This window comes from Trichoplax adhaerens, genomic scaffold, assembly GCF_000150275.1.
Source record: "Trichoplax adhaerens TRIADscaffold_7 genomic scaffold, whole genome shotgun sequence".
In the NCBI taxonomy this organism is placed as follows: Eukaryota; Metazoa; Placozoa; class Uniplacotomia; order Trichoplacea; family Trichoplacidae; genus Trichoplax; species Trichoplax adhaerens.
The window spans coordinates 2400232-2425177 of NW_002060949.1; the positions used below are offsets into that span (position 1 = coordinate 2400232).

Sequence of the window (24946 nt, forward strand, 5' to 3'; positions counted from 1 at the left end):
AGATTTTACGGCAGAGTGAGACAATCTATCTACCATAATGACATTATTACTAACAGAGTTTATCCATTCTACCTTATAATATACTTAGAGCATCGTAAATCGAATTAATGATGGCACAGTATCATAGCCAGGCATTATTTTACTAACAGCAATACTATACGCTAGGGAAATATTTGCAGTAGGCGGTGGAGGATAGGGTAAAAATGTTTTAGTCAAATGATGGCTATGTCGAAAGCTATTCAATGAATGCAAGCAACGACTGAGTGAATTTATTTCATGATTAAGAGCGACAAAATTACTTTCTTCACGCTATAACGTAGCATCTCTTGACAACAACGCGTTGCAATATAAGTATCGAGTAAAATTCTGACTACGGTACGTCCAGTATATCGAAGGCTAGTTAAAACAAGTCAGTCTTAACGACTGAAAAATGAAAGACTTTACTTCAAGGGCAAGAAGGATAGAATGATTGCGCGAAGCAAGAATTTGAGTATAACCTTTATTGGACGCGACGTGTAGTAAAATAGCAACTATGATGAGTGATTGAAGTCTACGAAACCAATTGGCCATAAGGTAGAGTAAAATAGTGACTGTGGTGATTGGTTAAAGGTTGCTAAACCAATTGGCCATAACGTTGAGTAAAATAGTAACTATGGCGAAGGCGACTAAATTAACGTCAAAGTAAACAACGACTGAGTGAAAGATTTTACTACAAGGGCAAGAAGGATAAAATGTTTCAACGAAGCAAGAATATTGACTACGACGTTTAGTAAAATAGGGACTATCTTGAAGTGCTATTGAACCAATTGGCCATAGTATTGCGTAAACTAATAACTATGTCGAGGGCTATTTAATGAATACAAGCAACGACTGAATAAATCATTGGCACAAATTGATCAATTACCATCATCACGCCGTAGCTATTGTCGATGAATGGAGAAACATTTCCATCACTCCTCCACGGATTACATTCGAAGATCTTCGTTGTCTATCCACCTCTGAATTGAATAAGATGCTTTACTTCCGGATTCAACTATATCTACCTGTGCACCTCTGTAATTACCTTTATCCTATGAAAATGTCGTCGAAGGTTAAAAATCGATTTTCTTTCACCTCCAAAAAATGATCGCCATCATACTGCAAGCTCCACCTGGTCTGTCGGCATCATCATAAGAGACAATAGTATACTTTACATCTGTATCATCACTAGTCTAGTACCAACCGGAATCCATTAAAAAAAGAATTTAAACTGCACAGGCTTTCATCAATCGCTGTATTTTAGTAGATGATGAACTAGCTATAGTTATTCATGAATGTTGGGCTATATTCAGATTGAGATTTAGGATTTAATTTACAGTATTCTATTAGTGCTATATTCAATGGCCATGAAAATACCAATGACTGCAGAGTGCAATCATCGCCAGCTTGAGCTATCGGCAATCTTGAAATACATATGTATGCCTAATATCGATTCATTTATTTATTTATTTACCGTCAAATAGTTACTGATCAACTTTTAGGAATACTGTAGCATTATTTTAAATTGAATGTATTGCAGCCCAACATTATCATAATAATTTCAATTTTAATAGTAAGCAACCAGCAGTCACATTTCCACGTAGTGTCGATTAGAAGGATCCAAGGATCGTTAGCTTGAGCTGCCCCTAATTTCTATATTGATAATACTGCACTGATTTGGAATAGCTCATCACAACACCAACGATGTCGTAATCTCCTGTGAAATCACACAGTACTTTAATTTCATTCAAGGAAAATGGTTAATTTATAGTAGTATTGGACCAGACAGTATTGATTAGAATTCAACGATCGAAAACTTGAGATGCTAAACCGGTGATTTCCAGCTTGATAGCTCGTAATAATATCCAATAATATAATAATTAATTTATTACAACCCGATGATTTTTACGCGTAATCTTTTGTGAATACATAATCTATTTAATTTCGAGAAAATTGTTGATTTACCCAGTATAGTAGCATACCTTAGAATTGTGGATCTCTCTAAGGCATAGGTATCTACAAGTCTAGGGTATTGGTCACGACAGAATCCAACGATAGAAAACTTGAAGTTAACGAGATCTATTTAATTGATAGAGAACTTGAGCTACTGAGCGCTAGTTAATTTAGGAAAAATTATTCATTCATCCAGCTGCTGTAGTATTGGGCATAGCAGTGTCGATTGAAATCCAGCTATAGAAATTTGAGCTACCTACGATCTGCTTCCTAAATAATTAATCTATCATAATAATATTCAATAATTTATGGCAATATCGACGATCTTGCTAGTAATCTTCTATGAACATTTCAATTTATCATAGTCTTGGGACATGACCATGCACTGTATAAGAATCCAATGATCAGAAATTATCGACAATTCACCACTTGACAATCCATTCTACCAATATAGAATACTCCGAAATGGTTCGTCACGACATCAATGATCTTACTGGAAAGATTCTATAAATATTAACTTATTTTAGTACTACAACAATTTTTAATCGTAGCAAGCTGCATCGCCCTATTACACATGACAATGTCGATTGAAATCCAACGATCGGAAGCTTGAGCTACCGGTGATTTGCATCTTACCATTAATAATACCAATGCCCACGTAATAACCCTATCCTAAAATCACCATAACATGGATGATGCTGCTGATAAAGCTTATGAATACTGAATTTATCTTAGTTCAAATCTGTATCAGGGACTATTGTAGTAAAAGAAAGTGTTTTAGTAGTCCCTATCTGCATCTGGAGCATCAAATAATACTCATGTATGTCATAACTCAAAAATAATTCATCACGACACCAGTAGCATGACTGATCCACTTTTACAAATATTGAATTTAGAACAAGTTGCTAGAAAACAGCGAGCTGCAACGTGTTATTCATCGAAAGCCTAAGCTGTCAGCGATCTACGTCATAGTTTATTAATATCGCTTGTATGTAGTGTACTACCATGGAAGAATTCACGGCGCTACCAATAATGCTTTGACTGATAATTTTGTATACTAGAGTACAGTGCATAAATCAATGATCAAGCATCGTAAATCGTCATTAAAATCATGTCATAAAGATGCAAAGTTTGTCGTGTACATGAGCTTATCCATCCTAGAATGACTTCCTAGAAGTAGATTGGAAAAATGGCTTGTCTAGTGAAATTTAAATAATACTTTAGTTTGTCATCCATCGGACAGCCTACTGCAATCGTCTAATTCATTTGCTGATTGCTTTTAGTAAGCATTCGTGACGATTATTCAGCACCAGTTGATCACTTTACCACTTGGTGAGCAATCATAAATTGACGGCTGAAATAATAATAATTCAATGATAATGCGATAATAAGAAGAATTATATTACTAAAGCCAAAAAACTCTTGGAACTTTTCATCTGAAATCCGATATGTAGTACGGTGTACCCTTTCCATCCAATGACCACAAAGTTTGTAGAACAATCTAAACTACACTATCAAAAGAGATCAAAGTAGGAAATGACTTGTAGCTTCAACAGATCAAATCCTCATTGAACCGAGCAATCCTTGATTGAATTTGATGTCTTAATAATTCATCATTTCAATTATTAGCCCCCAAATTGATCGTTGCCCGGTATGAGCATCATGGCTGGGCCCGAATGACGGGCCTGCTCATCCGCTTGGCAGTTAACTGATAGTGGATGATGATCTTGTTTACAGATCAGTTCGATTATTGCCAATCTCATAATCCTTGATTAAATGATTAAATTGGGTATGTCAAGCTGTCACGAGCCGATAGACTCTTTTAGAAGTAGAGTATCATGTCTTGTTGCAGTCATGATGATCCATGGAGGTCTCAAAGGCGCTGTCCTCAAGTTGATTTTGATCCGGTGGGCTGGCCGCTTCCACCAGTAGCCAGATACCGGCGGTAACCATGTTTATGGATCATTACCAATTTCATGTTGACAGGGCTTGTAGTCCAAGACTTGCGATAGAAGAGTCTAGTCCAACTGAACTGGAGACCAATCCATCATAGAAACGCCATCAATTCATTTATGAATACGTTTCAAGGCCTGTATCCCATTTACAACACTACTGTATGCCATCAACAAGGTTGTCGACGAGATGACCAAAGCGCTCTTCCGCGGCTGAGCACGCGCTAGCCTAATGATCGTTTATCTTGTCTGAACAAGTTTATAACAAGTTTAAATATGTCCCAAACATGATCAAGGCCGACGATGCTCATCATCATCCATATTAATGAATAGCCTCTTAACAACAGTCCAACTACCCAACTACCGTGATACAATCCAGTCAAACACCTATTGATATTTGCCCATAACGATATTACCATTGAATGTTGATGGATCCACTTGTTAAATCATGTTGCATGTGCAGTTGTCCACATAATAGACATGATGGGAACCAACAATACCATATTGTAGGCTATTCTCAATGGCCATTTTAAAAGGCGTTAACTCCTGATGGTTGTATTTTTGCCCAATGCAATGTGCTATCTTTCCTATTCATCAACATGGATTGAATTAAAAGAAAAGTTGAACAAGTCTTATCATGTTAGAAAATTGTTGACAATTACGTCAGCATCAGTCGGCAACGATTGGCTATCCTATGGATGCTATTGACAAGCGAGATCATTGATATTGATATCAAGGTAGAAATTTCAACAAGATGAGGCTATACATAAACTTGTTGTTGACGATAGTCATAGTAGGATAGACCAGGATAGCTAGTAGTATTAGGGTAGTGCCATGAGCGCTGAAACCCAATGGAGGGGGAGGAGGAGAAGAGGATTACCTGACGTGGCATTTATTTGCGGCCGCCGGTTAACATGAAGAAGCCATATCACTACGGCATGATAGCCATGATTTAAGTTAGTCTACTCTCATCATTCTGCCAACGATAAGATAATCCATTTACATTTCTATTCTTTCATTAATACAACCTTTTAAAAAAAGGACAAAAAGGCTTGTAGGACGGCCGTTGTACCCCTATTCTACTGTTGATCAGTCAGAATTAATGACATAATTAAAATAATTATTATTCTTATTGATACTAGAGTGGAGTAAATGAGTCGTCATCGATTGGCGAGAGTGCAATCGTTACGTTAACGTTATCGATAAGAGTCTACAAAATAAATTAGTCATCTTAATTTCATCATTATTATTATTATTATCTTGGTTAGCGTAGGGTAGCAAGCGTGTTGTATCACGTCGACAAGTTGCAGTTGGCAAGCTTCCACTTGAAATCAAGAGCGACACTGGATCGTTCGATATTCATGTCCTAGCCTGCCTTGGACTTGTTCCAACATTGATCACTGTGCTTAACAATTTTAGTGTATAAAAAGTTGACCAACAACCATAAGCCCCCCATTCGTAGACTATCGCTGGCAATTGGCCTTATTTGTCGCATGACATCCAAATCAAGATAAACTTGATCCACTTCGGTACGCTTGGTGACGAGAAGAGTCATTGGATCCTAGACAAATTAGCCTTCTTGAAAAAAAATCGCTGCATTGAAAATTGCTTGTGCTGGTATATCGAGGTACAGACATTAACAAGTTGAGGGAGAGAGAGCAATCAACTAGCATCATGGTAAGCAATCGAATCGATTTGGAAGAATTACAACGTTATATCCATCCTAGAGCCTACGGTTGGTTCCATCTACAACAAAAACGAAGACATTACAATAGCACCAATCGGCGTAGTAATATGATCAAATATGATAATATTAAAAATAAACAGGAAGATACTTGGCTAGCTGACATTAAACGTGTCAGAAATCATGATAAAATGTTATGGTGTAAACGATTATTAATTAAAATTTTAAAAGATGTCAAAACTGAAAATAAACGCAACATTACCCAATGGATCCGTGATAGAAATACCGATAAATGCATCATTTCCAATCCTGATTATCGTGGTAAAATGAGACGTATCGATTGCTTACGACAAACGGATAAAGTATGGCGATTGGATATTGTTATGGCTATTTTATTTACTGGTGTCCCACTCGAATCGACCGATAGCGACAGAATATGCAAGTCCAATCAATGCCAAAATCCAGACCTCTGCATATCACCATTTCATGTTCAAGTTGTAGCTAGAGAACTGGATATCTTCTTATATAATAAAATGTCACAACAAGATTCAGGTTAGTCAAAACTTTCAATCATTATTATTCCAATTAAGAAATAGCCTCGGTGTAATTCTTACTTATTGTTAGACGCACTTTAAAAAATCAAAATATAACAGTAGCTAGAAGATACACACGTTGCCATCATAACTTGATGCAAATGATGCCATTAATTTCATCATATCCGTAGATTAATCACTTCATTACCTTAACTAACAATAGAATAGCTTCCATTTTTTTCATCGAATCAATTAATCAATCGGAAACTATCGGTAATGCTGATCCTAATTTTCATTTTTATCCCTCTCCAAGTGTCTCTCTTTCACAGTACTGTACACACTTATTACTACTAAGATAAATATCTGCAGATTTACAGATTATACCTACAACTAACCAATGAAGGAATAATCATCTTACTTCCTTATTGTCATAGCACTTATTACTCTTGCCCACTTACATTCAACAATTATATAGCTATTGCAATACTTGTTTAAATTTTAAAAACGAACTGACCTCGAATATTATGCTACTGTAATTTACCTTAAAAGACAAATTAGTGCATTAAACATTTGCTGAAACTGGATTAGGAATAAATGATGAAATATTGCTATTACCCTATTGCCATAACCAATTCAACTAAACAAGAATACTACCCAACATAGAACAAGATAGCATATGGTTTGCGTCATTATTACAACTACAAGTACTACAGTACATCAGTTGGTTAAGATCAACCAAATTTTTAAAAGGCTATCGTAATACCAAGTAAAAATATAATATCGCATTATCCTTCTATATTTGCATACTTTATCATTCTAAATACGATATTGACGACAAAAAGATTCAACAATAAAGTCTACTATTCACGCTCATTTATCCAATTATTTTAACTAAAAAGGTTTAAAAATTGATTTGAAAATCCTTACAACAACAATAACAGAGAAGACGACTAAGGAAAAAAAAAAATCATATCGTCATAGCAGAAAATAACCACTCTCATCCCAGTGATCATTTCCTAGAAATAGAATGTTTGCAACAACCAGTTAGTTACTAAAGCGTATATTGAAAAATTAATTACAAGGTTAATAACCTTTAATTCTCATAACTACAGCTGCGGTAGTTTATAACTAGCCCTATTACATAAATACCATTACTGTACTGGATATTACGTATATTATGCTGTTGAGATATTCCGATACTCAAAAGATGAATTATTAACATTAAATATCTCTACGACGCTACTACCCTAGCTAACTTATGCTGTGGTTGATACAATCTCTTCATACGGTCATCATGAGATCGCCAACTCTATGAATTGAGAACTCTTAAAGATATCGTTGAAAATTCATCAATCACGCTTTGCAGTCATAATATCCAATTGATTTTATTGCAAAAATGTACTCTAATACAGCCTAATAATAAGTCATAATCCTTATATCCATAGAATTTTAAAGGTCTTCAATGTTATAACTGCAAAGTTGCGAATACGTCTAAAATTTAATATCAAAATCAAAACTTTAATTCCTTGTCTAGGCGCTGGCTAATCAACAACACAGCGCATTCTCATAATATTGTACGGAGAAAAAAAAATTCACACCTATGTACTGCTGAGAACTCCTTAAAAATCGCAATCGAGAATTTTTAACTTTATTACGAAAGAGGAATTTAAAAACTCTTCCTATGCCTAAAATAGGATACTAATCTACTTTTTGACACCTGTTTCCAATTTAGAAATATTTTGGGTTATTTCATCAGACCATACTGTTACAGTTCAACACGTGGGAAAATGGCGGCCCATCAAATGAAAACATACACCGCCTTTATTGCATGATGTAAATGATGCAATGCGTCCAAAGTGGACGATATTTGTACGATATTACATGTGAAATAGCGCAAATGATATAATGACTATTATAAGGCGAAGTAGTCTGTTTAGATCGATCTTGAACGATCGAATCGACGAACTAGTTCAATTATTCAATTTTTTCCACCATTTTTAATATTGGTACGACGTGATTGAGAAATGCGTTGACATACAGTAAACGTATACGGTTGATAGTATCCAAGTCTAGTCTACGTATATAATTTTGTATTCATGAGAATGCCATATTGCATAGCTTGCATATATATACATACGTCTTATAGGCAAAGCATCGCGTCATCACTTTTTCTTCCACATTATTATGCCGCAATAGGCATTCATGAGGAATAGCATATGCATTTCCCTAAAAATAATATAGTTTGCCCTTCGACTAAATATTATCTTTACATAATATGATAAAATTCTTTTTAAGATTAGTTAAGAATTTATTCTTAATTAAAAAACTTTCTTCGCTATTAATTAAATAAAAAAGTTCTTTTTAATATCGCGCTGGGAACCAGGATAGAAAGAGTATTAAATTAATTTATTAGCAGATAGATAGACAACTTTATAAACGTAATTAAGAATTTATGATATAGAAAACCTTCATTTTATTATGCTGATGATTTAAATATAAAACTATTTTAAAATTACTCTCTTCTATATTATGAAATAATTTATTCACTTCAAATCGAGATGGGCTTTGAAATATAAATTAGAGAGTAAAAATTAAACAGCTAACCACATTTACTGAAATAAAAGTCGTACTTTTAGCAGGATTTATGCGACTAGATAGATTGTACCTTAAAATATATTATATTCTTTGTTGTCAAGTAAATAATCCCGATTAAAATAATTAAAAAGTATAAATTGGACATGAAAATATTTGCTATTTATAAGAAATAAAGCTTAGCTTTACATGCAGACGGCAAGAATAAATTTTAAAATCGACATCCTTTATTTTATGTTACAGGTAATTCAGTTAGAATTCATAGCGTATTTAAAGCAAGCGACTTTAATACTGCTGCTGGTAAGAAGACTAGAATAAGATTTAAAAAAAACTGTAGATTGTTGCGTCCTTTTTGTCTTTACTTACAATTAAATCAAAAATTTCAATTATTATAGACGCGGCGGCATCTGTGCCACCATCAATACCACCGTCGCCTCCGCCATATTACAGAACGGCGATTAACGTTGGCAACTTAGCTAGAGAGGATAATAACAACCATGAAACGGCTGTTTCAGTCCCGAACGATATTGTTACCTCTGCATCAATTGCTACAACTGCCGTTAACAATTTAGTACCAATGATTTCGGTATGGAATAGTAGTGACTGTCTACCGCATCCGCATTCGCAAATTATATCATTTTCTCCTACAAGTGGCCATTTTGTCCGAAGCCAGCCTTATGGTAATTGTTACTGCCCTCCATCTGCTGTGGATCCATCGCATCGCCCGATTGCAACTACACCCAGAGGCACAGAATTTATCCCGCAACCTAATCACGGGTATGTATTGTATGTTTGATAATTAATTTCTATGTTTGAACGATTATTTCTATCTCAATTGAATATGCCATACTCTATGTTACTTGACAGATTGACATGTACTACTGCACTCTGCTAATATTACTGTAGTTATTTTTGAAGCGAAATCGCTAATGTCTATCTCGGCCACTCTATTACCATAACTTGCGACTAGCATTAAATCCAATCTACTCATTATTTTTCAACCCCTTACTACATTACTCGATTGATTTGCATTCATACTATCTTGATGAAAGTCTTTTTGTTAATCTACTGATTTTAAGATACCGCTGTGGTAATTATTTTACTGTATATTGACATGGCATTATAATTCAATATTTTCTTCAGCAGTGAATATATTCATTTACGGGAACCTATAGCGACGTTACAGGGAAGTCCATATTAAAAATTTTGAATGAAATTTTGCAAGGATCAACCTATCTATAGCATAATATCAACTTTCAAGACGTTCTACAAGATTTTACAATATGTTGCAAAAAATTACATTAACAGATATTGGTAATTATAAAAATACTAGAACTATAAATTAGGCCTTTAAAGCTCTAATTAAAACAGTACAGCTGTCCGACATGTTGCCTACTGCAGTCAAACAATTCATTTAATTGTACTGTAGGTTTCGCATTTGTTCTTAAAATATAAGAAATGCTTCGATGCTATGATTAACATGAATGTTAGAGTTTCGATCTATATAAATATAAGACAGTATCTATACGTATATGTATAAAAATTCGTTTCTACGGTCTGTTTCATTGATTCGTTCAATATTGAACGTTAACGTTTTTAAAAATTACATACATTCGTTCGCAACAAGTCACAATTTTATAGCGATGATCATAAGGCTATAAAAAAATCATTAAATTATTTTATAAAATTAATTACTGTAATCAAATGAATTTTAAATTCTGTTTAGTGTCTCTGATATACTTAAGTTGAGTAATACTATATCACGACTTTCATGTTCTATCTTCTCTATGTACTTGTATTTTAAAAATTCATTTGTATCGTTAACAAAATGACAAAAGTTATGTATTTGTCATGAGAGTTTCTCAGCTATTTTCTTTTAATGAAAGCAAATAAATGACTAACAATGTGAAAAAACGAGTGATGAAATTCGTTGCAATGTTCTTAAGCCGAATAGTTATTTTATTTATGTCAGTGTAATACCCAATTAAGATACGTTGTTAGCATCAAAAATAAATTTCTTTACACAGCTAGTACAGCATAACTGAATTGCTAAAATGACTCTAATCGTGTTATATTATTACTATAGATGGGAGAATACTGTAGCATTGAAAGTTGCAACGTAAAATTATTTTGGGATTAGTCTGTTTAGTATTTCCTAATTGCTATTCCCAGCAGTAATATCATTGAAATTAGGCGTACTCTGCTCCATCCTTTTAAGTTTAATGTTTTCTAAATTTGCGTACATTTTCGCTAAATCATTTTTAAATGTTATCATATATCATGATCGAATTTCATTACCGATTCTCATCTCCGTAATTGCTATTCCGAGTAAATATCGTGAAAGTTGGGGATACTGTATTCTCGTTTCTAGACATCACCTGAAATTTTTGCATACCAACATCACTATATTTTATCTCTGATTTTACGTCTTTTTATTTACTACTCCTGTTGCTATCGTAATCCTTTTTAATTGACCTACTAATATTTAAGTTTAAGGATACTATTATGAAAATATCTTTAGATTTACAACATTGTATTTACTCTGTAATTTTTAAGCAACAGTTTGACTTTACGCGTAGTAGCTTCCGCCGTAGGCATCAAGGAAAATTTAATTTGTAATCGACTATTCCCTGCTGATACCAGGCGGTGGCGTAGGTATCTGCGATAACTGTATACAATTTCCATTTTGTTCATGTAATAACTGGAAAATTTTTTAAAGACTGCACCAATAGAATCGCTTTACTTTTTAATTAACATCACATATGGCTATACTACGTATAAATTTTCTATCATAACGCGCTTCCTAGTTTCATCCACATTCATTAACTGACATTGCAGTTGTTACACTCGACGTGAATACTTTTATTGCTTCTATTGATGCTATACGTTGTTCATAAATTGTTTAATACGACGCATTTCTAATATTTATCACTGATTATTAGCTGAAATTGCTACCAAATTCTATTTGTACTCTTTACATTTGTCATTTCCTACAAATACATAGTTAGCGCTTATTGCATCTTGTTCGTAAGCTTCCTTACTGTTAATATGATACATCTCTACATGTCTAGGTATTATAGTTAGCTAAAATTGTTACGCTACCTTTAAGTATGAATTATTTCATTTGAAATCGAAGCTTATCTACTTTTTCTTCTTTGCATAGTTATTAGTTACTAGTAAATAGATGCATGATTTCTCAGTGCTTTTATTTGATTTGCATTAGAGAGATTAAATTAGCACTAACAGTTAAAGTTGTAGTTATTTCCTTATGATTGATAACCTACCGAGCTTTTATTGATATATACGTATGTATTTTTTTAATCGCTTTAAAGAACTCGTTGCGCTCATACTAACATAAAGGAAATAACATTCCGCACTACCTTATATAATACTACACCGGCATAAAATACCGCAGTTTAGGCGCTCCTCTTTTAACATCGTTAACAGTTACTGCACACGTTCAATATCGAGAATATACGATACATTTCACCGATAGTTTACTTGATTTTAGAAATGCGCAGGTACTACTCGTCTCTTGTCATAGGAGTCTAAATTTCCGGACTATCGTAGTTTTTTAGTGCGCTAGAATGATCGCAGTCGCAGCTATTCGCTGAAAAGCTCATTTTTATGGGATAAAGTACATGTATGTGCATAAATTTTAAACTTATATATAAATCCGCAAGATTATTCAATGTTGTAAGTGCGCTAAAACGATCCTGGTCGCCATTATCAACTTAAAGTCTCGTAATTTCGTGGAGCGGCTATCGGTATATATTTTCTCAGGACGATCAACATTTTGTCAGTTGGAGTGATTCATTTAATGATATCAACCGCAAAGCTTAGATCAACGGATAGATATTCTCTCAAACCGGCGTAATCATGTTCTTTCTGCCAATTAATATATTCAATAATCGCTGTGATCAACTGAAAATTCATGTCACAAGATTGCTATTTCATAAATCTTCTTTGGAAAATTGATAAAAATATCAGATTGCATAGAATGAGCTTCAGCGGACAGGAACAGTTAGAATCATTTGAAAACTCTAAAAGTTTATCAATATCGGATAATATATCATCTAACAGCGACGGCTAGAATTATTTAAAAAGTCTACAAGCCTACGAATACAGATAATCTTTGGGTTAGAACTTGGAATAGGGGTAGTTTTTCTTCAAATGCTTCAGAAGACTGATAGTTAGATTATTAAGTAAACTGTGACCTGACAGCAACGACTAAAATCATTCAAAAGCGCTAAAAGTTTACGAATATACTTGTATATATCCTGTCAAGTTTACTACTGGCGGTAATTAGAGCCATCCCAAAGCAATAAAATTTTACGTATGTACTCGTATATATCTTCGGGAGTAAATTTAAGCTGACACCAACGACGGGAATTATTGCATAGCGAGAAAAGTTTACGTCTAAGTCCTATCAGGGTGATTTTCCTTAGACGGCAACGACTAGAATCATTGGAAAATGCTAAAAGTTGATCAAAATATACTCGTATATCCTACCCAGTAAATTGATGGCAGTGATTAGAATAATTCGAAAGCACTAAAAGTTTACGAATATATTTGTATTTATTTTATGGAGTAATTCAAACTGATACCAACGACTAGAATCATTGCAAAACGCGAAAAGTAAATCAAAATAGATGTCCTATTGAACAAATTTTCAACTGACAGCAACAACTAGAATCATATTCTAATTGATTAGAAGGTGATTACTCAGAAAAGCTTTTTCTCTCTGCCGCATACAGTTAGCTTTGTAGCGGCCACAGTTATTCTAACATCCTAAAGAAGATTATCATCAGTCAAAATTGACGAAATATCCTTCGTATCCATTGAATCTATTCTGATCATAGCAACGATTGGAATTATCTAGGTACGTTGGAAGAAGATGCTCATCTTGAGAAGACCCTTGTCCTTCGCATGGAATGGAGACTTTTAGTTTAGGTTTCTTCATTTCAATAGTAAAAAACTCTATTCCATGCGATCAGTACAGCCTATTAACTTTTCATCTAATTATTTTTGTTCAGTGCCGGCAGGATATAAGTTCTGGTAGTTCCATCGACTAGAAAACCCATTCCATGCAACAAATACAGTCTATTAACTTTCACTCTAATTATATCTTTATTTCAGTGGGTCAGAACGGTTCCAGTAGCTCCATCCACTGAGAAATCCATCTCTTATGGCGGACACATTCCTAGTTTTCCATAGACCATCACATATAGCGTACGTTGTATTAATTCTACAGTATTTCTCTCTGCCTATCTTCTATCTTTAAATCTAGTAATACCCTTGATTTCTGCTTCATATCTGAAATATTTGCAATGCTGTTGGTGTCGGCACTCAGTTTACTTCACGATAGCTTACACGCAGTTCTACAGCCGGCAACTATTTCAATATTACGCAATTTGCAGTCTAAAATAGACAATCTATTTCTATTAAACATATTGATGCCCACCTCTCAATGGTCACTAATCCAAATTCTCTCGAACCATTAAATTCTCCATCATCATTTCTAGGATAGTAACACCTTTTTAATATGTTGGAATGAATTTCCTTTCTACTATTAACTAGAAACTTGTGCAGTGAACTAGAGTAATTCTTCTACTTTCATATCGGCTGAAAGTTTTCTTCTATACAACGAAAATACAAATTTCTAGAGAACTCGCTAGATTCTAGAAGAATGTTAGTCGCTGCTGTTAGCTGGAAAAAAACTCACTTCTGGCACCAATAATCTTTTCTTGGTCATCCTATTTCTATTCGTTTCTCATAAGGATTGTGGAATGGACTAATCCGTAGAAGCAACTATCCTTTAGCAGCATTACGATAGATTTTCCTTCTTTTACGCGGTACAAATACAAAGTCATTTACAAAAGTATTTAGCAGTCTAAACGGATTAAGTATTGCCAGAATAATCATTTACTTTATTTTATAGAATCCTTTCTAGTTGACAGTAATGAAATAATTGACTCTGAATATGAATAGACAAACAGTTAAAAAAATTGACGCTATTTAAATGTCCTTTACGCTATTTCACTTTCCTTTCTGTCATCCCTTCTATCCCTTCGCTATCATCAGCATAGGCAATCAAGTGAATAACCTTCAATAACGCATGGATCGCTGGAATAGATCACCAAATCAATCCAATATCGCACTATAACTAGAATAACTAGTGTAATGTAAATGGAACGATAAGAAATACCGTCCATACAATATCGCCTAATTAACATGGCAAGAGTAGGAGTTACTTGTTATTTCAAACAAGTTTTATTTTTTAAATTATTGAAATCAACGTTGTATCAATTATTTAAAAACAACTTTTGTGAAACAGACAAACAGCTCTATCTTCTATCGGTAATACTAACACATTTCAAAAAATTAAAGAAAGTGAATAAATACTTGGTACTGTGATTATACAATATTATGAACATAATTGAGACAAGAACAAGTTGGATTCTAAGACACAAATCTAGAGTTCAAATAAGAAAAACAAAAATTTCATCTTTCTGCAGTAGTACCATAATGTCGATCTTTTGGCTTAAAAATTCTTTAAAATTATTCTACTAATAGCTATATCATGTATCTGAATAGGTGAACATTAAAATATTCAATTGATCGCATATATTAGGCTGAGATCATACCATCACATTATCAAAATGGATTATGATTACTATGATGAATGATTTCTTGAAAATTGATCTAAATATTGGCTGTGGCCATTTACCAGCGGAGAATGAGGCTTGATTCAGTTCTTTATCTTAAGATCATTTTTCATCTTTTATGGTATCAATATAATAAAATAATATTGGCCATCTTAATTAGTTATCTACATCATCATTTTTAGAGGGACTTGACATAAGCTACCGTACAACATTTAAAATAAAAAAAATCGAAATAGAATCGATAAAGCGGATAGTAAAACCATTACAAATGAGTAAAATCATGATACAGCAAGCTATATCCACAATTTTACAGCTATGCATTAAAATGATTGGACTTCCTGTAGGATAAATCATCATGATTCATATTTATCTTGAATTACAGACTAGTTTTTATCAAATTAAAGACAAGTAATAAAGGCGAATACAAGATTTAACTAGACATAAAGTTCACTTATGTTTTAATAGAGTTTAGTCTATGGTCGGGGTTAGCATTTTAGAAATAAATGGATGTTAAATTATTAACGCTAAGCAAGCAAAATGGAACTGATTTTAATTCTTTCAAGTGATTTTTCTCACTGGGCTTTCCCGTTGAGATTCAATGATGAATTGGCAAAGGATATCATTTATTCATTTGCCTACTGATGTAGTAATTAATGAAATATTTCCTCCTTTGCTGGTCAAAATTTGCCTAGGGGATTAACACTATTTGTAAGATTGGTTGAAAATGATCCATTTTTATTTTTGTTTATTGCGCTACGGTAATGTGGGATTCCGCTTGATTAGAGTATCTTTCGAATAGATTTTCCGTCTTGATTTCATCCATTTTCTCTCTCTTTACTTTATGATTTATTGTAATGTATTAAAAATCAAATGTAGAAGCGCCTCCTGGTGTACGAGCACCTCGTCGAACAAGTTGAGTAGCTTCCGCTCGTTTACTATTGGATGGTGATTTTACGGAAGCGGATGATGTACTTCTTTGCTGGCTTAATGGCGTAGATTGTTGAGGCTTAGTTTCTTTGGCTTTTTGTACTGGTGTCGATGGCAAATTAGGATATTTAGCTTTCATTTCATTGGATCTGGCAAAGGCATTGACTCTACCCTGTACAAATGGACTAGTATAACTTGATAATGGTGTCTTAGTAGGCGATGCACTCGATCGATTTGCATCAACATCATTCACTTTAGATCTTATTAACGCTGGCTCTGGTGTTTTAGGCAATGGTAATGGAGGAGAAGTACTAGGCATCGATGGCGGCGTTGTTTGCGATTTTGGTGATGGCTTTGTCGGTCCAACATAAGAAGGACGATTAACACCAGCTGGTGTTGTCGCATTCTCATAGAATCGTTTTGGTTCAACATATCGATCACGGGTTTTTACGTTGGATGGACTTTTACCAATATTGGATAAATTACTAGTTGAACCACCTAATTTTGTCATGGGTAGACGTGATTTTGATAGTGTATCATTGCTTGATTTATTGGGTGATGAAGTTCGTAACGCGACCATCGATTCACTAGCATTCCAAGCTGATGGCGATTTAGCTCGATAATCGGATTTAGTTGGCGAATTTAAAACACTTTCCGACACGGTCGGTTTCAACGCATTATTTAATGGTCGTCGTTGATTACTACTATCATAATTAAGTGGACGCTCAGGGATTAATGGCGATTTTCGAGCAGTAGTATCTTGTGCTTGTTGATGAACTTGTTTTTCACGCACTTCTTGTTGTAATCGTTCAATATTTCGAATTCTTTCTTCTAATTCTTGCTTTTCTTGTAATCGTCGTTCATGATCTAATCGACGTTTCCTTTCTAATTCTAATATCTCTTCTTCCTTTCTTTTCTCTTCTTGTAACCGTAGCTGTCTTTCACGTTCCAATTTTTCTTCCTCTAACAATTTCTCCTTCATTTTTAACTCTTCTAGGCGTTTTTCTTGCTCTTGTCGACGTCGTTCTTGCTCAAGTAATTCTTCCGATTTAACTTTCTCTTCCATAGTACGCAATTGCTTCTCATAGTCAAGCCGTTGGTGCTCGATGCGGGTTTCTTTCATGCGTAATTCTTCCATGCGCTTGATAAATTCTTGTTGGCGTTGTTTCTCTAATCCACTTAATTCATCCTCTTTGACTTTTATTTCTTTCTCCCTTAGATTACGTTCATTATCTAGTTGTTGCTCTTTCAATCTTAACTGACGGCGTAATTCCAATATCTCTTCATACTGATCATTGCGTTTTTTCTGTTCTGTCAGTAATTGGTCATGTTGTTGTTGAACAACTTTTTCAATGTCTTCAATGCGTTTACGCAATCGAACCGTTTCTTCTTGCTCATTAAATTGTATTTCATACTTTTTATGCATTAAATCGCGTGATCTTTCCTCGATATCATGCTGTATTTTCACCAATTCATCGCGCTGTTTCTTAATATTTAATTTTTCATTCTCGATTTTTTCACGCGCTTCCAATAATTCTTGTTGTGCGCGTTGATCGACGTAGGATTTTTCTTGCGTTAAATATTTCTGCTGCATATCTACTTCTTTTTGTAATAGCTGTAATTGATTGGCTTTTTGTTCAACAGCAGCAGCTTGCTGTTGTAATTGCTCTTCTTTTTGACGCCAATAATGTTGTTGTTGCTGATTGTACAGTACTTGTTCTTGATCGCGTTTCTTCAATTCTAAATCTTTCTCACCTAATTGTTCTTGTTGACGTTGTAATTCTAATTGCCTCTCGGTTAATTGATGTGTAATTTGATTATGTTGTTCTTGCATTTGATACCATTGGCGCTGTAAATCTTGTTGATTTTGTTCAACAACTTTCCATTCGCGTTCTAATTGTTTCTTTTGCAATTCGAGCTCACCAAGTTGTCGTCGCCGACGTTGTTTCATCAGATGGACAGCATATTGGTCGTGTTCATCATGATTAGGGTTGCGATCGCCATCGATATGATTTAAATTTTGCCGACTTGATCGCCATTGGTATGTTGCAGCCATCCCTTGTTGTTCCAATTGTCTATCCTGCTCGAAAGAAGTCGATTGATGAGTATTAATTGATTAATTAGTGAATTAATCCTTACACAATTAATCTGTCAATATGCAATGAAGGTGCAGTAGCTAACTAAAATTACTCCTCTCGTTTCAATTGCTTATCCTACTCAAATACAGTGATTCGTAAGTATGAATCGATTAATTAGGTATTAACTCATGCATAATCTATTAGTATACAATTAAAGTACAGTAGCTAACAAACTCTTCTCGTTCTAGTTGCCCATTCTGCTCGAATGAAATCGGTACATATGTATGAATCGATTAACTATGACATTAATTCTTTAATAGCCGATCTATCATATGCAATTAAGGTAAGTAGCTAACGAACTCCTCTTATTCTAGTTACCTATCCTACTCGGATGAAGTCAATGCTTAAGCATGAATCGGTTAATTAGAGATATAAATTCTTCTATAATTATAATCTAACTATTACCAGTAACTAAGGTAAAGTAGATAACTAAAATTAGTCCTCTTGTTTTAATTGCCTATCCTCCTCGATTGAGGTCGCTTTATGAATTTGTATCAATTAATTCCGGTATTAATTCTTATATTATATCTATGTATCTAATCTAACTATCACGATCGATTTAAGGTACAGTGGCTAGCTAAAGTTAGTCCTCTTGTTTCCATTGCCTATCCTACTCAAATGAAGTCGATACATGAGTATGAATCGATTCATTAGAGCATTAATTGTTGTGCAATCTAGCAATCGCTATATAATTAAGGAATGGTAGCTAGCTAAAATTACTCCCATCCTAGTGTTTAATCCATTTCTGTAAATCTATCTTAAAATTTGAATGATAGACTAACCACATCATGATGAACTTGTTTACTTTCGTTGTACAGCTGTTGCTCTACTTGACGATTCATAATATCATTGGTATACTCGTTCATTTGCCTTTTAATGCGTTCACTTTCTTCTGATTCTTGTTGACGTAAATTTAGCTCTCGTTGCTTAACACTTTCAGCTAAATCATTAATTTTTTGCTCATTTTGAAGCACTTCATCTCGATGTTTAGTAAGCTGAACTTCATCTTCTTTTAATTTACGAATCCTTTCATCCAGCATTCGTTGTTGTCGAGCTTCTTCTTCGATTAACTGAGCGACATCTTGTTGTCGTATACGATGCTCATATACTTGATAGAGTTGCCTGTTATCGTTTTGCAAATGATCAAATATTAGTAACGGCAGTAGTCATAATTCAAAATTTATTTACTGCTCAAAATTTGAATTCCAAATCATTCGTTATCATATTAGGCTAAAACAATCCATAACTTACTTTAAGTATAAAATAACACCATAGTTATCGTGGCCACTCGTAACATCCCATGAGTTAACTTGTTTAGGAATAGACAATTCTCGTTCAGCAGTATCGAAAGCTAAATTGCATCTTTCAATGGGTGTAAGTATATCTAATTTCTATTTTGTAAAAAAGTAAAATAGTAAATGAGAATGAATATACTAGCATCTAAAAATTGACAAAAGGTAACTGTTTTTCGAGAAAGTCAATAGGGAATGAGAGAATTTAGATCATCGAGACTAAAAGCTAATAACAATTAGTAACTCTTGCAGCTGTCATTTAAATTCAATTCTTACCTCTTTTGGTATTGAAGTACCGCAAATTTTGCTGACCACTTCATAAAGAATACGACCATCATAGAATCTAATTGAGATTGAAAATGATTGAGTAATATTCTATATCGAAAGTTAACGATGGATCATTATCATTATAAATGTATATTAAAATAAATTAAATTAAGCCGCCATATGAAACACGCTAGTCAACGTTTCTATTCAGAAATTAGTTATTATGATGGCTTTGAACTAAATCAGCATCAATTGTACTTTAAATATAATGAATTCATATTTAAGCTTGGTTATGAAGTAAAATTTTAATTTAATTAAATGCGCTGGGCAATCGGATCCCGCCTACATTAAATGTAGTACGGAATACTGAAGATAGTATTTTAAAAGATAGAAATCTGCTATTGGACCTGTGACATTGATAATAGTTTAGTACGAAACTTAAAATTCTAATCTAGGAATTATGGACAGGATATATAGGATAACCTGGATTAAAAGCCGAAAGAAAGCATACAAAACTTCTTACTGATTATAACTTTGGATTGGAATCCCTGTAAGGCCTGTTACCCATGATAAAACGGACAGATCTTCCTTGTCTAATGTAGTCAAATCTGCTTGACTTCCAGCCAAATTGGATTGACTGCTATTAATATAGCTATTACTAATGCCTGCCGATGGAGGTTTATACAATGGTGGATAGCCTATGCAACAAATAGATATTGATAATACGCATCAATTATTTGAAATTATATTCATTTTTTTCTTTTGTATCAGGATAGCATCGACAAGATCAAACCCGGGCTATAACATACCATTTTTGACATTTGCTTCAACTCTCAATCTTAGGAGATGGCACATAGTTAACATGGTCTTGACATTTCCAGAAGCCAATTCTATCACAAATACACCAGGCAATCCAAATTTGAGAATCAGTATATTATAAATTATCATTCCTAAGATTATTTATAAATAATCAATATTACAAGAGTAATAAAAAATATACCTTCAGCACGAATTCCAGTCACGTTAATTCCTCTCTCAGCCATGAAATTAATACATTCTTTAGTGTTTTCAATCTTTTGGACCCTTAGCTTGGGTAGTGTATAATACTTGGCTAGGCGTTCACCGGCTAATAAAGAGTTGGTGATATATATGATCGGGGTAGTTAAAAGTAATAATAAATTAGGATTTAATGATACAAATCGCCCTTATTATCTCTCGATATACGAGCGTAGTAGTAATAATTTACCTAACGCTTCTAAAAGTTTAATTAGAGTTAAGCCATCTGAGAGTTGCTCTTCAAGATTAACAATCAGAGGATGCCCGGTTTTAGAAATGTAGCTATTAATCCATTTCATACATTCCTGATGATAAAAGAGAATAAAGCTATTGGTTAAAAGTCTACCTCTATATAAAATTAGTAATAAGCTGCAGATGATACAACATTATGTTATATAGTATACTCATTAACTGAAAGATTGAAAAGATTAATTCAATTCTAATACTATAGCACTGCTAGTGAATGCAAGCTGCATGTGATATGATATTTATTGGCAAAGACTATAGTCTAGAAAATGTATCGAATCTATTCATCTTAAATTCTACTTTCTAGTTCTTTTAAGAAATACTTTATATTTACTTGTTTGTCTTGTTCAATAGATGCAGCAGTCGAACCGTCGGAATCAGGAAGTTTGCCGGTTGATCCGTAGTAGTATTGCAAGTGAGGCAACGAAGAAGCAGCAAAATTGGCATTGTTTATTCCTCCTCCGGTGCTGCCGGAATTCATGCCACCAATACCACCGTTGGTAACTATTCCGGTTGAGCTACAAGATTTCAAATTAAGGTTTAAAATAAGATATTGAAATGGATTTGAAACCATTTATCCTAACTATGGCCGTTATAATTTCATTTTACTTATAAAATTAGGATGATAGCATTTTAAATTTATATCGTAAATGATTAGCCAGTAAATTTTGTTACAGGAAAGAAAAGATTTATAACAGTATTAAACGGATGATGAACGAAGAATCTTTCTTTGGAATATGTGCTCTGATTTATATTAGATATTCGTACAAATAAAATAGAAAGGAGATAAAATATTATTATTCCACCTCTGATAACTAGAGATTTTAAAACTATATTTTGTACTGCAACATTTACATTTTATACTATATTTAGCGTAAGGTTTAACGTCCCTGTTTCCTACCAAGGAAATCATACTATGGATGTATAGTAATAGTTTAGTTTGATATTATGATATCTGTGAAGGGAATCAGACTTAAAAAATAACTTGAAAAAGAAGTTTATAAGACTAATCTTTCAGACTATAATGATTAATCGTTATTAACTTTGCTGTGCTGTAATAAATTGAATCTTGCGATAGTCATAAAAGGAAAATTAGGTTTATATTAATTATAAGAGCTCAAAAGAGCTTCAAGGGATGAAATAATGATAACTATTGCTATCGTGAACTTAATTATAGACTCTATTAGAGGGCACAAAATAATGAATGTCTCGTGCAATTCACTTAATAGCTTTTAGATGAAAAGAGCCAGTACAATATATTATTTTTTGTGATCTTTAACTTTTCAGTATTTCTTTTCTTGCATTACTGATATTTTAATAGATATGAGCATTGACTGTGATGGCGGTAAGTAACTTTATCAGATTAATAGTTTTCTCTTAACGTAAAATAATAGCGCAAGAGTCATAAATGGATGTAGTTACTTTAAAATTGACATATATCCGAGTTACTGGTTTGGGTTTATATAGCTGACATTTTTTGGACATTTTCCCTCATTATTTTATTATAAGCTAAATGATTTCGTAATATACGCTTAATTATATTATACAATATTAAACCGTTAGATTTATTTAACGGTTAAGTTACTTGTGTTATTCATTTTTTTAAAGTGTGTCATCTAATGAAACAATAACAATAACGGATAGTTTTATGATGTTGGAAATGATAGTATTTACATTGAAAACATTTCAACTTTATTTAGTAGTGATCAAACTTTGACTATATTTTTTTATTTGGGGTATAACTGATGTATGCGTACTATTTTTGCTAATGTATTTAATATTAATATGGTGCCATGCTAATATGAAAATTAATACCTAGTAGAATATTGTACGTGCAGAGTCAGAAATGCTTTCTAATAATGTAGCAATTCTTCTTTGACCTCAAGTATGATACAATTATTTGCACTAAATGCTAGAATTTTATCTGACCAGATCTATCCTCAAAATTTGACTAATTAGTGGTTCGATAGATATACGTATTTGTGAGACACATCATAACACTAGCATCAATCTATGCACTCGTGTTAAAATAATAAAATGTTATTTATCTACTATACGTTAGATTAAAATACAATTACAATTTTTTACGAGGTTAGATGGATATTTCAATGGCTCTTTGACAAATATCAGGATCGATTATGATCTGATAATAAAATATGAACTACTTACTATGTACTAAATTGAGAAGATCTATTTCCGACTTTTAGAAACGGCCAGATAGATCTTTCATAGCTATTTAATAACGTTAGTATCAATTCTGGTTTGATGATATGAAGTTCATTATCTACTGAGATGCGTTATCGCTAATATCAATTCTGCTCCGATAAGAAGGTAATAAGGGTAACGGTACTATATACGTATTAGTCGAAGATCGCCTATTTATGTTTATACTTATAATCGGGTATATAGATATATTTGAAGATATTTAATAAGGCTAGTATAAATTCTACTGCAATGATAATTATAACCAAGTTATTACTATCTAAGTTGTCTTGAAAGATCTAAATTTGATTTGTATTAACGGTACGATAGATATTGTCAGAGATCCTTTTCTAATACTAGTGTCTGTTTTGCTCTGATGTCAATTATGTGAATAAATGCGAAGTTTATTAGTTTAAATAAGGTCTATTTTTAGTATATAAATGAAGATTAATGATGTTCAGATATGTTTAGTGTGAGTAAAAAATGGTTAGTTCTATTTATCAAAAGTCACGTAGCGATACGATTTAGAGTATATAACTCTGCGTCGTCAGTGATTGCATTAATATCCATGCTATTGCTTTCTTTTCTATATTGCAAGTGCTGAGATAATTTATCGTCCATATTCTATTCTTCAATTTCTTACTTAGTTCACTCTTGATGTTATAGAAAAGGAAAATATAAGGGCTATAAAAAATAGTTTTCAATTTTATATTGATTTGGATAAGGATAATTATGTCGATGCGTTTAAATCCTGATAGGTATGATCAGTAAGGTTACATCTACGATTCTAGCGCATAAAATTGGATTATCTTCATTGATTCTATGACCGATTAAGCTATCCCATCGAGCCAATGTACTATATATGGATGGATATCATGATCATTTCTCAATAAATGGTCGATGCTATACTGTTTAAATTGGATAAAATCGATGCTCTTTATTGATTGTACTCCCGCCATTACCCTCATTATTATGATTAAAATGGGGCCAATTTAATATTCAACAATTTAGCGAATACAATTTGCAATTTGGCAAGCCTCATCGTCCATACTTTGCTACCCACTATCGTTCTAGGATGTTAGAAATTTCTTACCTGGCTCCATCCATTTCTTAACGGTAATAATTAGGCAATAAAGGCCAATCAGTCCGTGAATTTATCGCGTGATTTTATTAACGAAAAGTGATGACTGTCTGTGTTAGCGATGGGCGTCGAGGAACGCTTGATTTTCTTGTCAACGACGCGGTTAAGCTTGGAAAATTGAATGCATAGAGGTAACGTGACTAGGATAATACGCAGGCGTAGAAATACATTTAGTGGATTTTCAATGGAGAATAATTGCCAACAGGCCAGGTAATAATGGGGGACTATCCGTGAAAGTAGGAGGATAGACTATGAGAATGAGTTATTTTATTATAGA

General features: G+C 33.4%; 2 protein-coding genes across 2 annotated transcripts; one reads left to right on the forward strand and one right to left on the reverse strand.

Annotated features, from left to right (window-relative positions):
* Nucleotides 1-5597: 5597 nt before the first annotated feature.
* On the forward strand, nucleotides 5598-9528 carry TRIADDRAFT_58053 (uncharacterized protein; the record flags this gene model as incomplete). The annotated part of the gene is made up of 3 exons (XM_002113981.1): nucleotides 5598-6159; nucleotides 8976-9032; nucleotides 9128-9528. The coding sequence occupies 3 exons, from the start codon at nucleotides 5598-5600 to the stop codon at nucleotides 9526-9528; spliced, it is 1020 nt and encodes a 339-aa protein (XP_002114017.1).
* Nucleotides 9529-16259: 6731 nt separating this feature from the next.
* Nucleotides 16260-24635, reverse strand: TRIADDRAFT_58054 (uncharacterized protein; the record flags this gene model as incomplete). The annotated part of the gene is made up of 10 exons (XM_002114309.1): nucleotides 16260-18407; nucleotides 19248-19587; nucleotides 19717-19856; nucleotides 20034-20100; nucleotides 20548-20722; nucleotides 20834-20974; nucleotides 21025-21150; nucleotides 21271-21385; nucleotides 21661-21844; nucleotides 24622-24635. The coding sequence occupies 10 exons, from the start codon at nucleotides 24633-24635 to the stop codon at nucleotides 16260-16262; spliced, it is 3450 nt and encodes a 1149-aa protein (XP_002114345.1).
* Nucleotides 24636-24946: the final 311 nt, after the last annotated feature.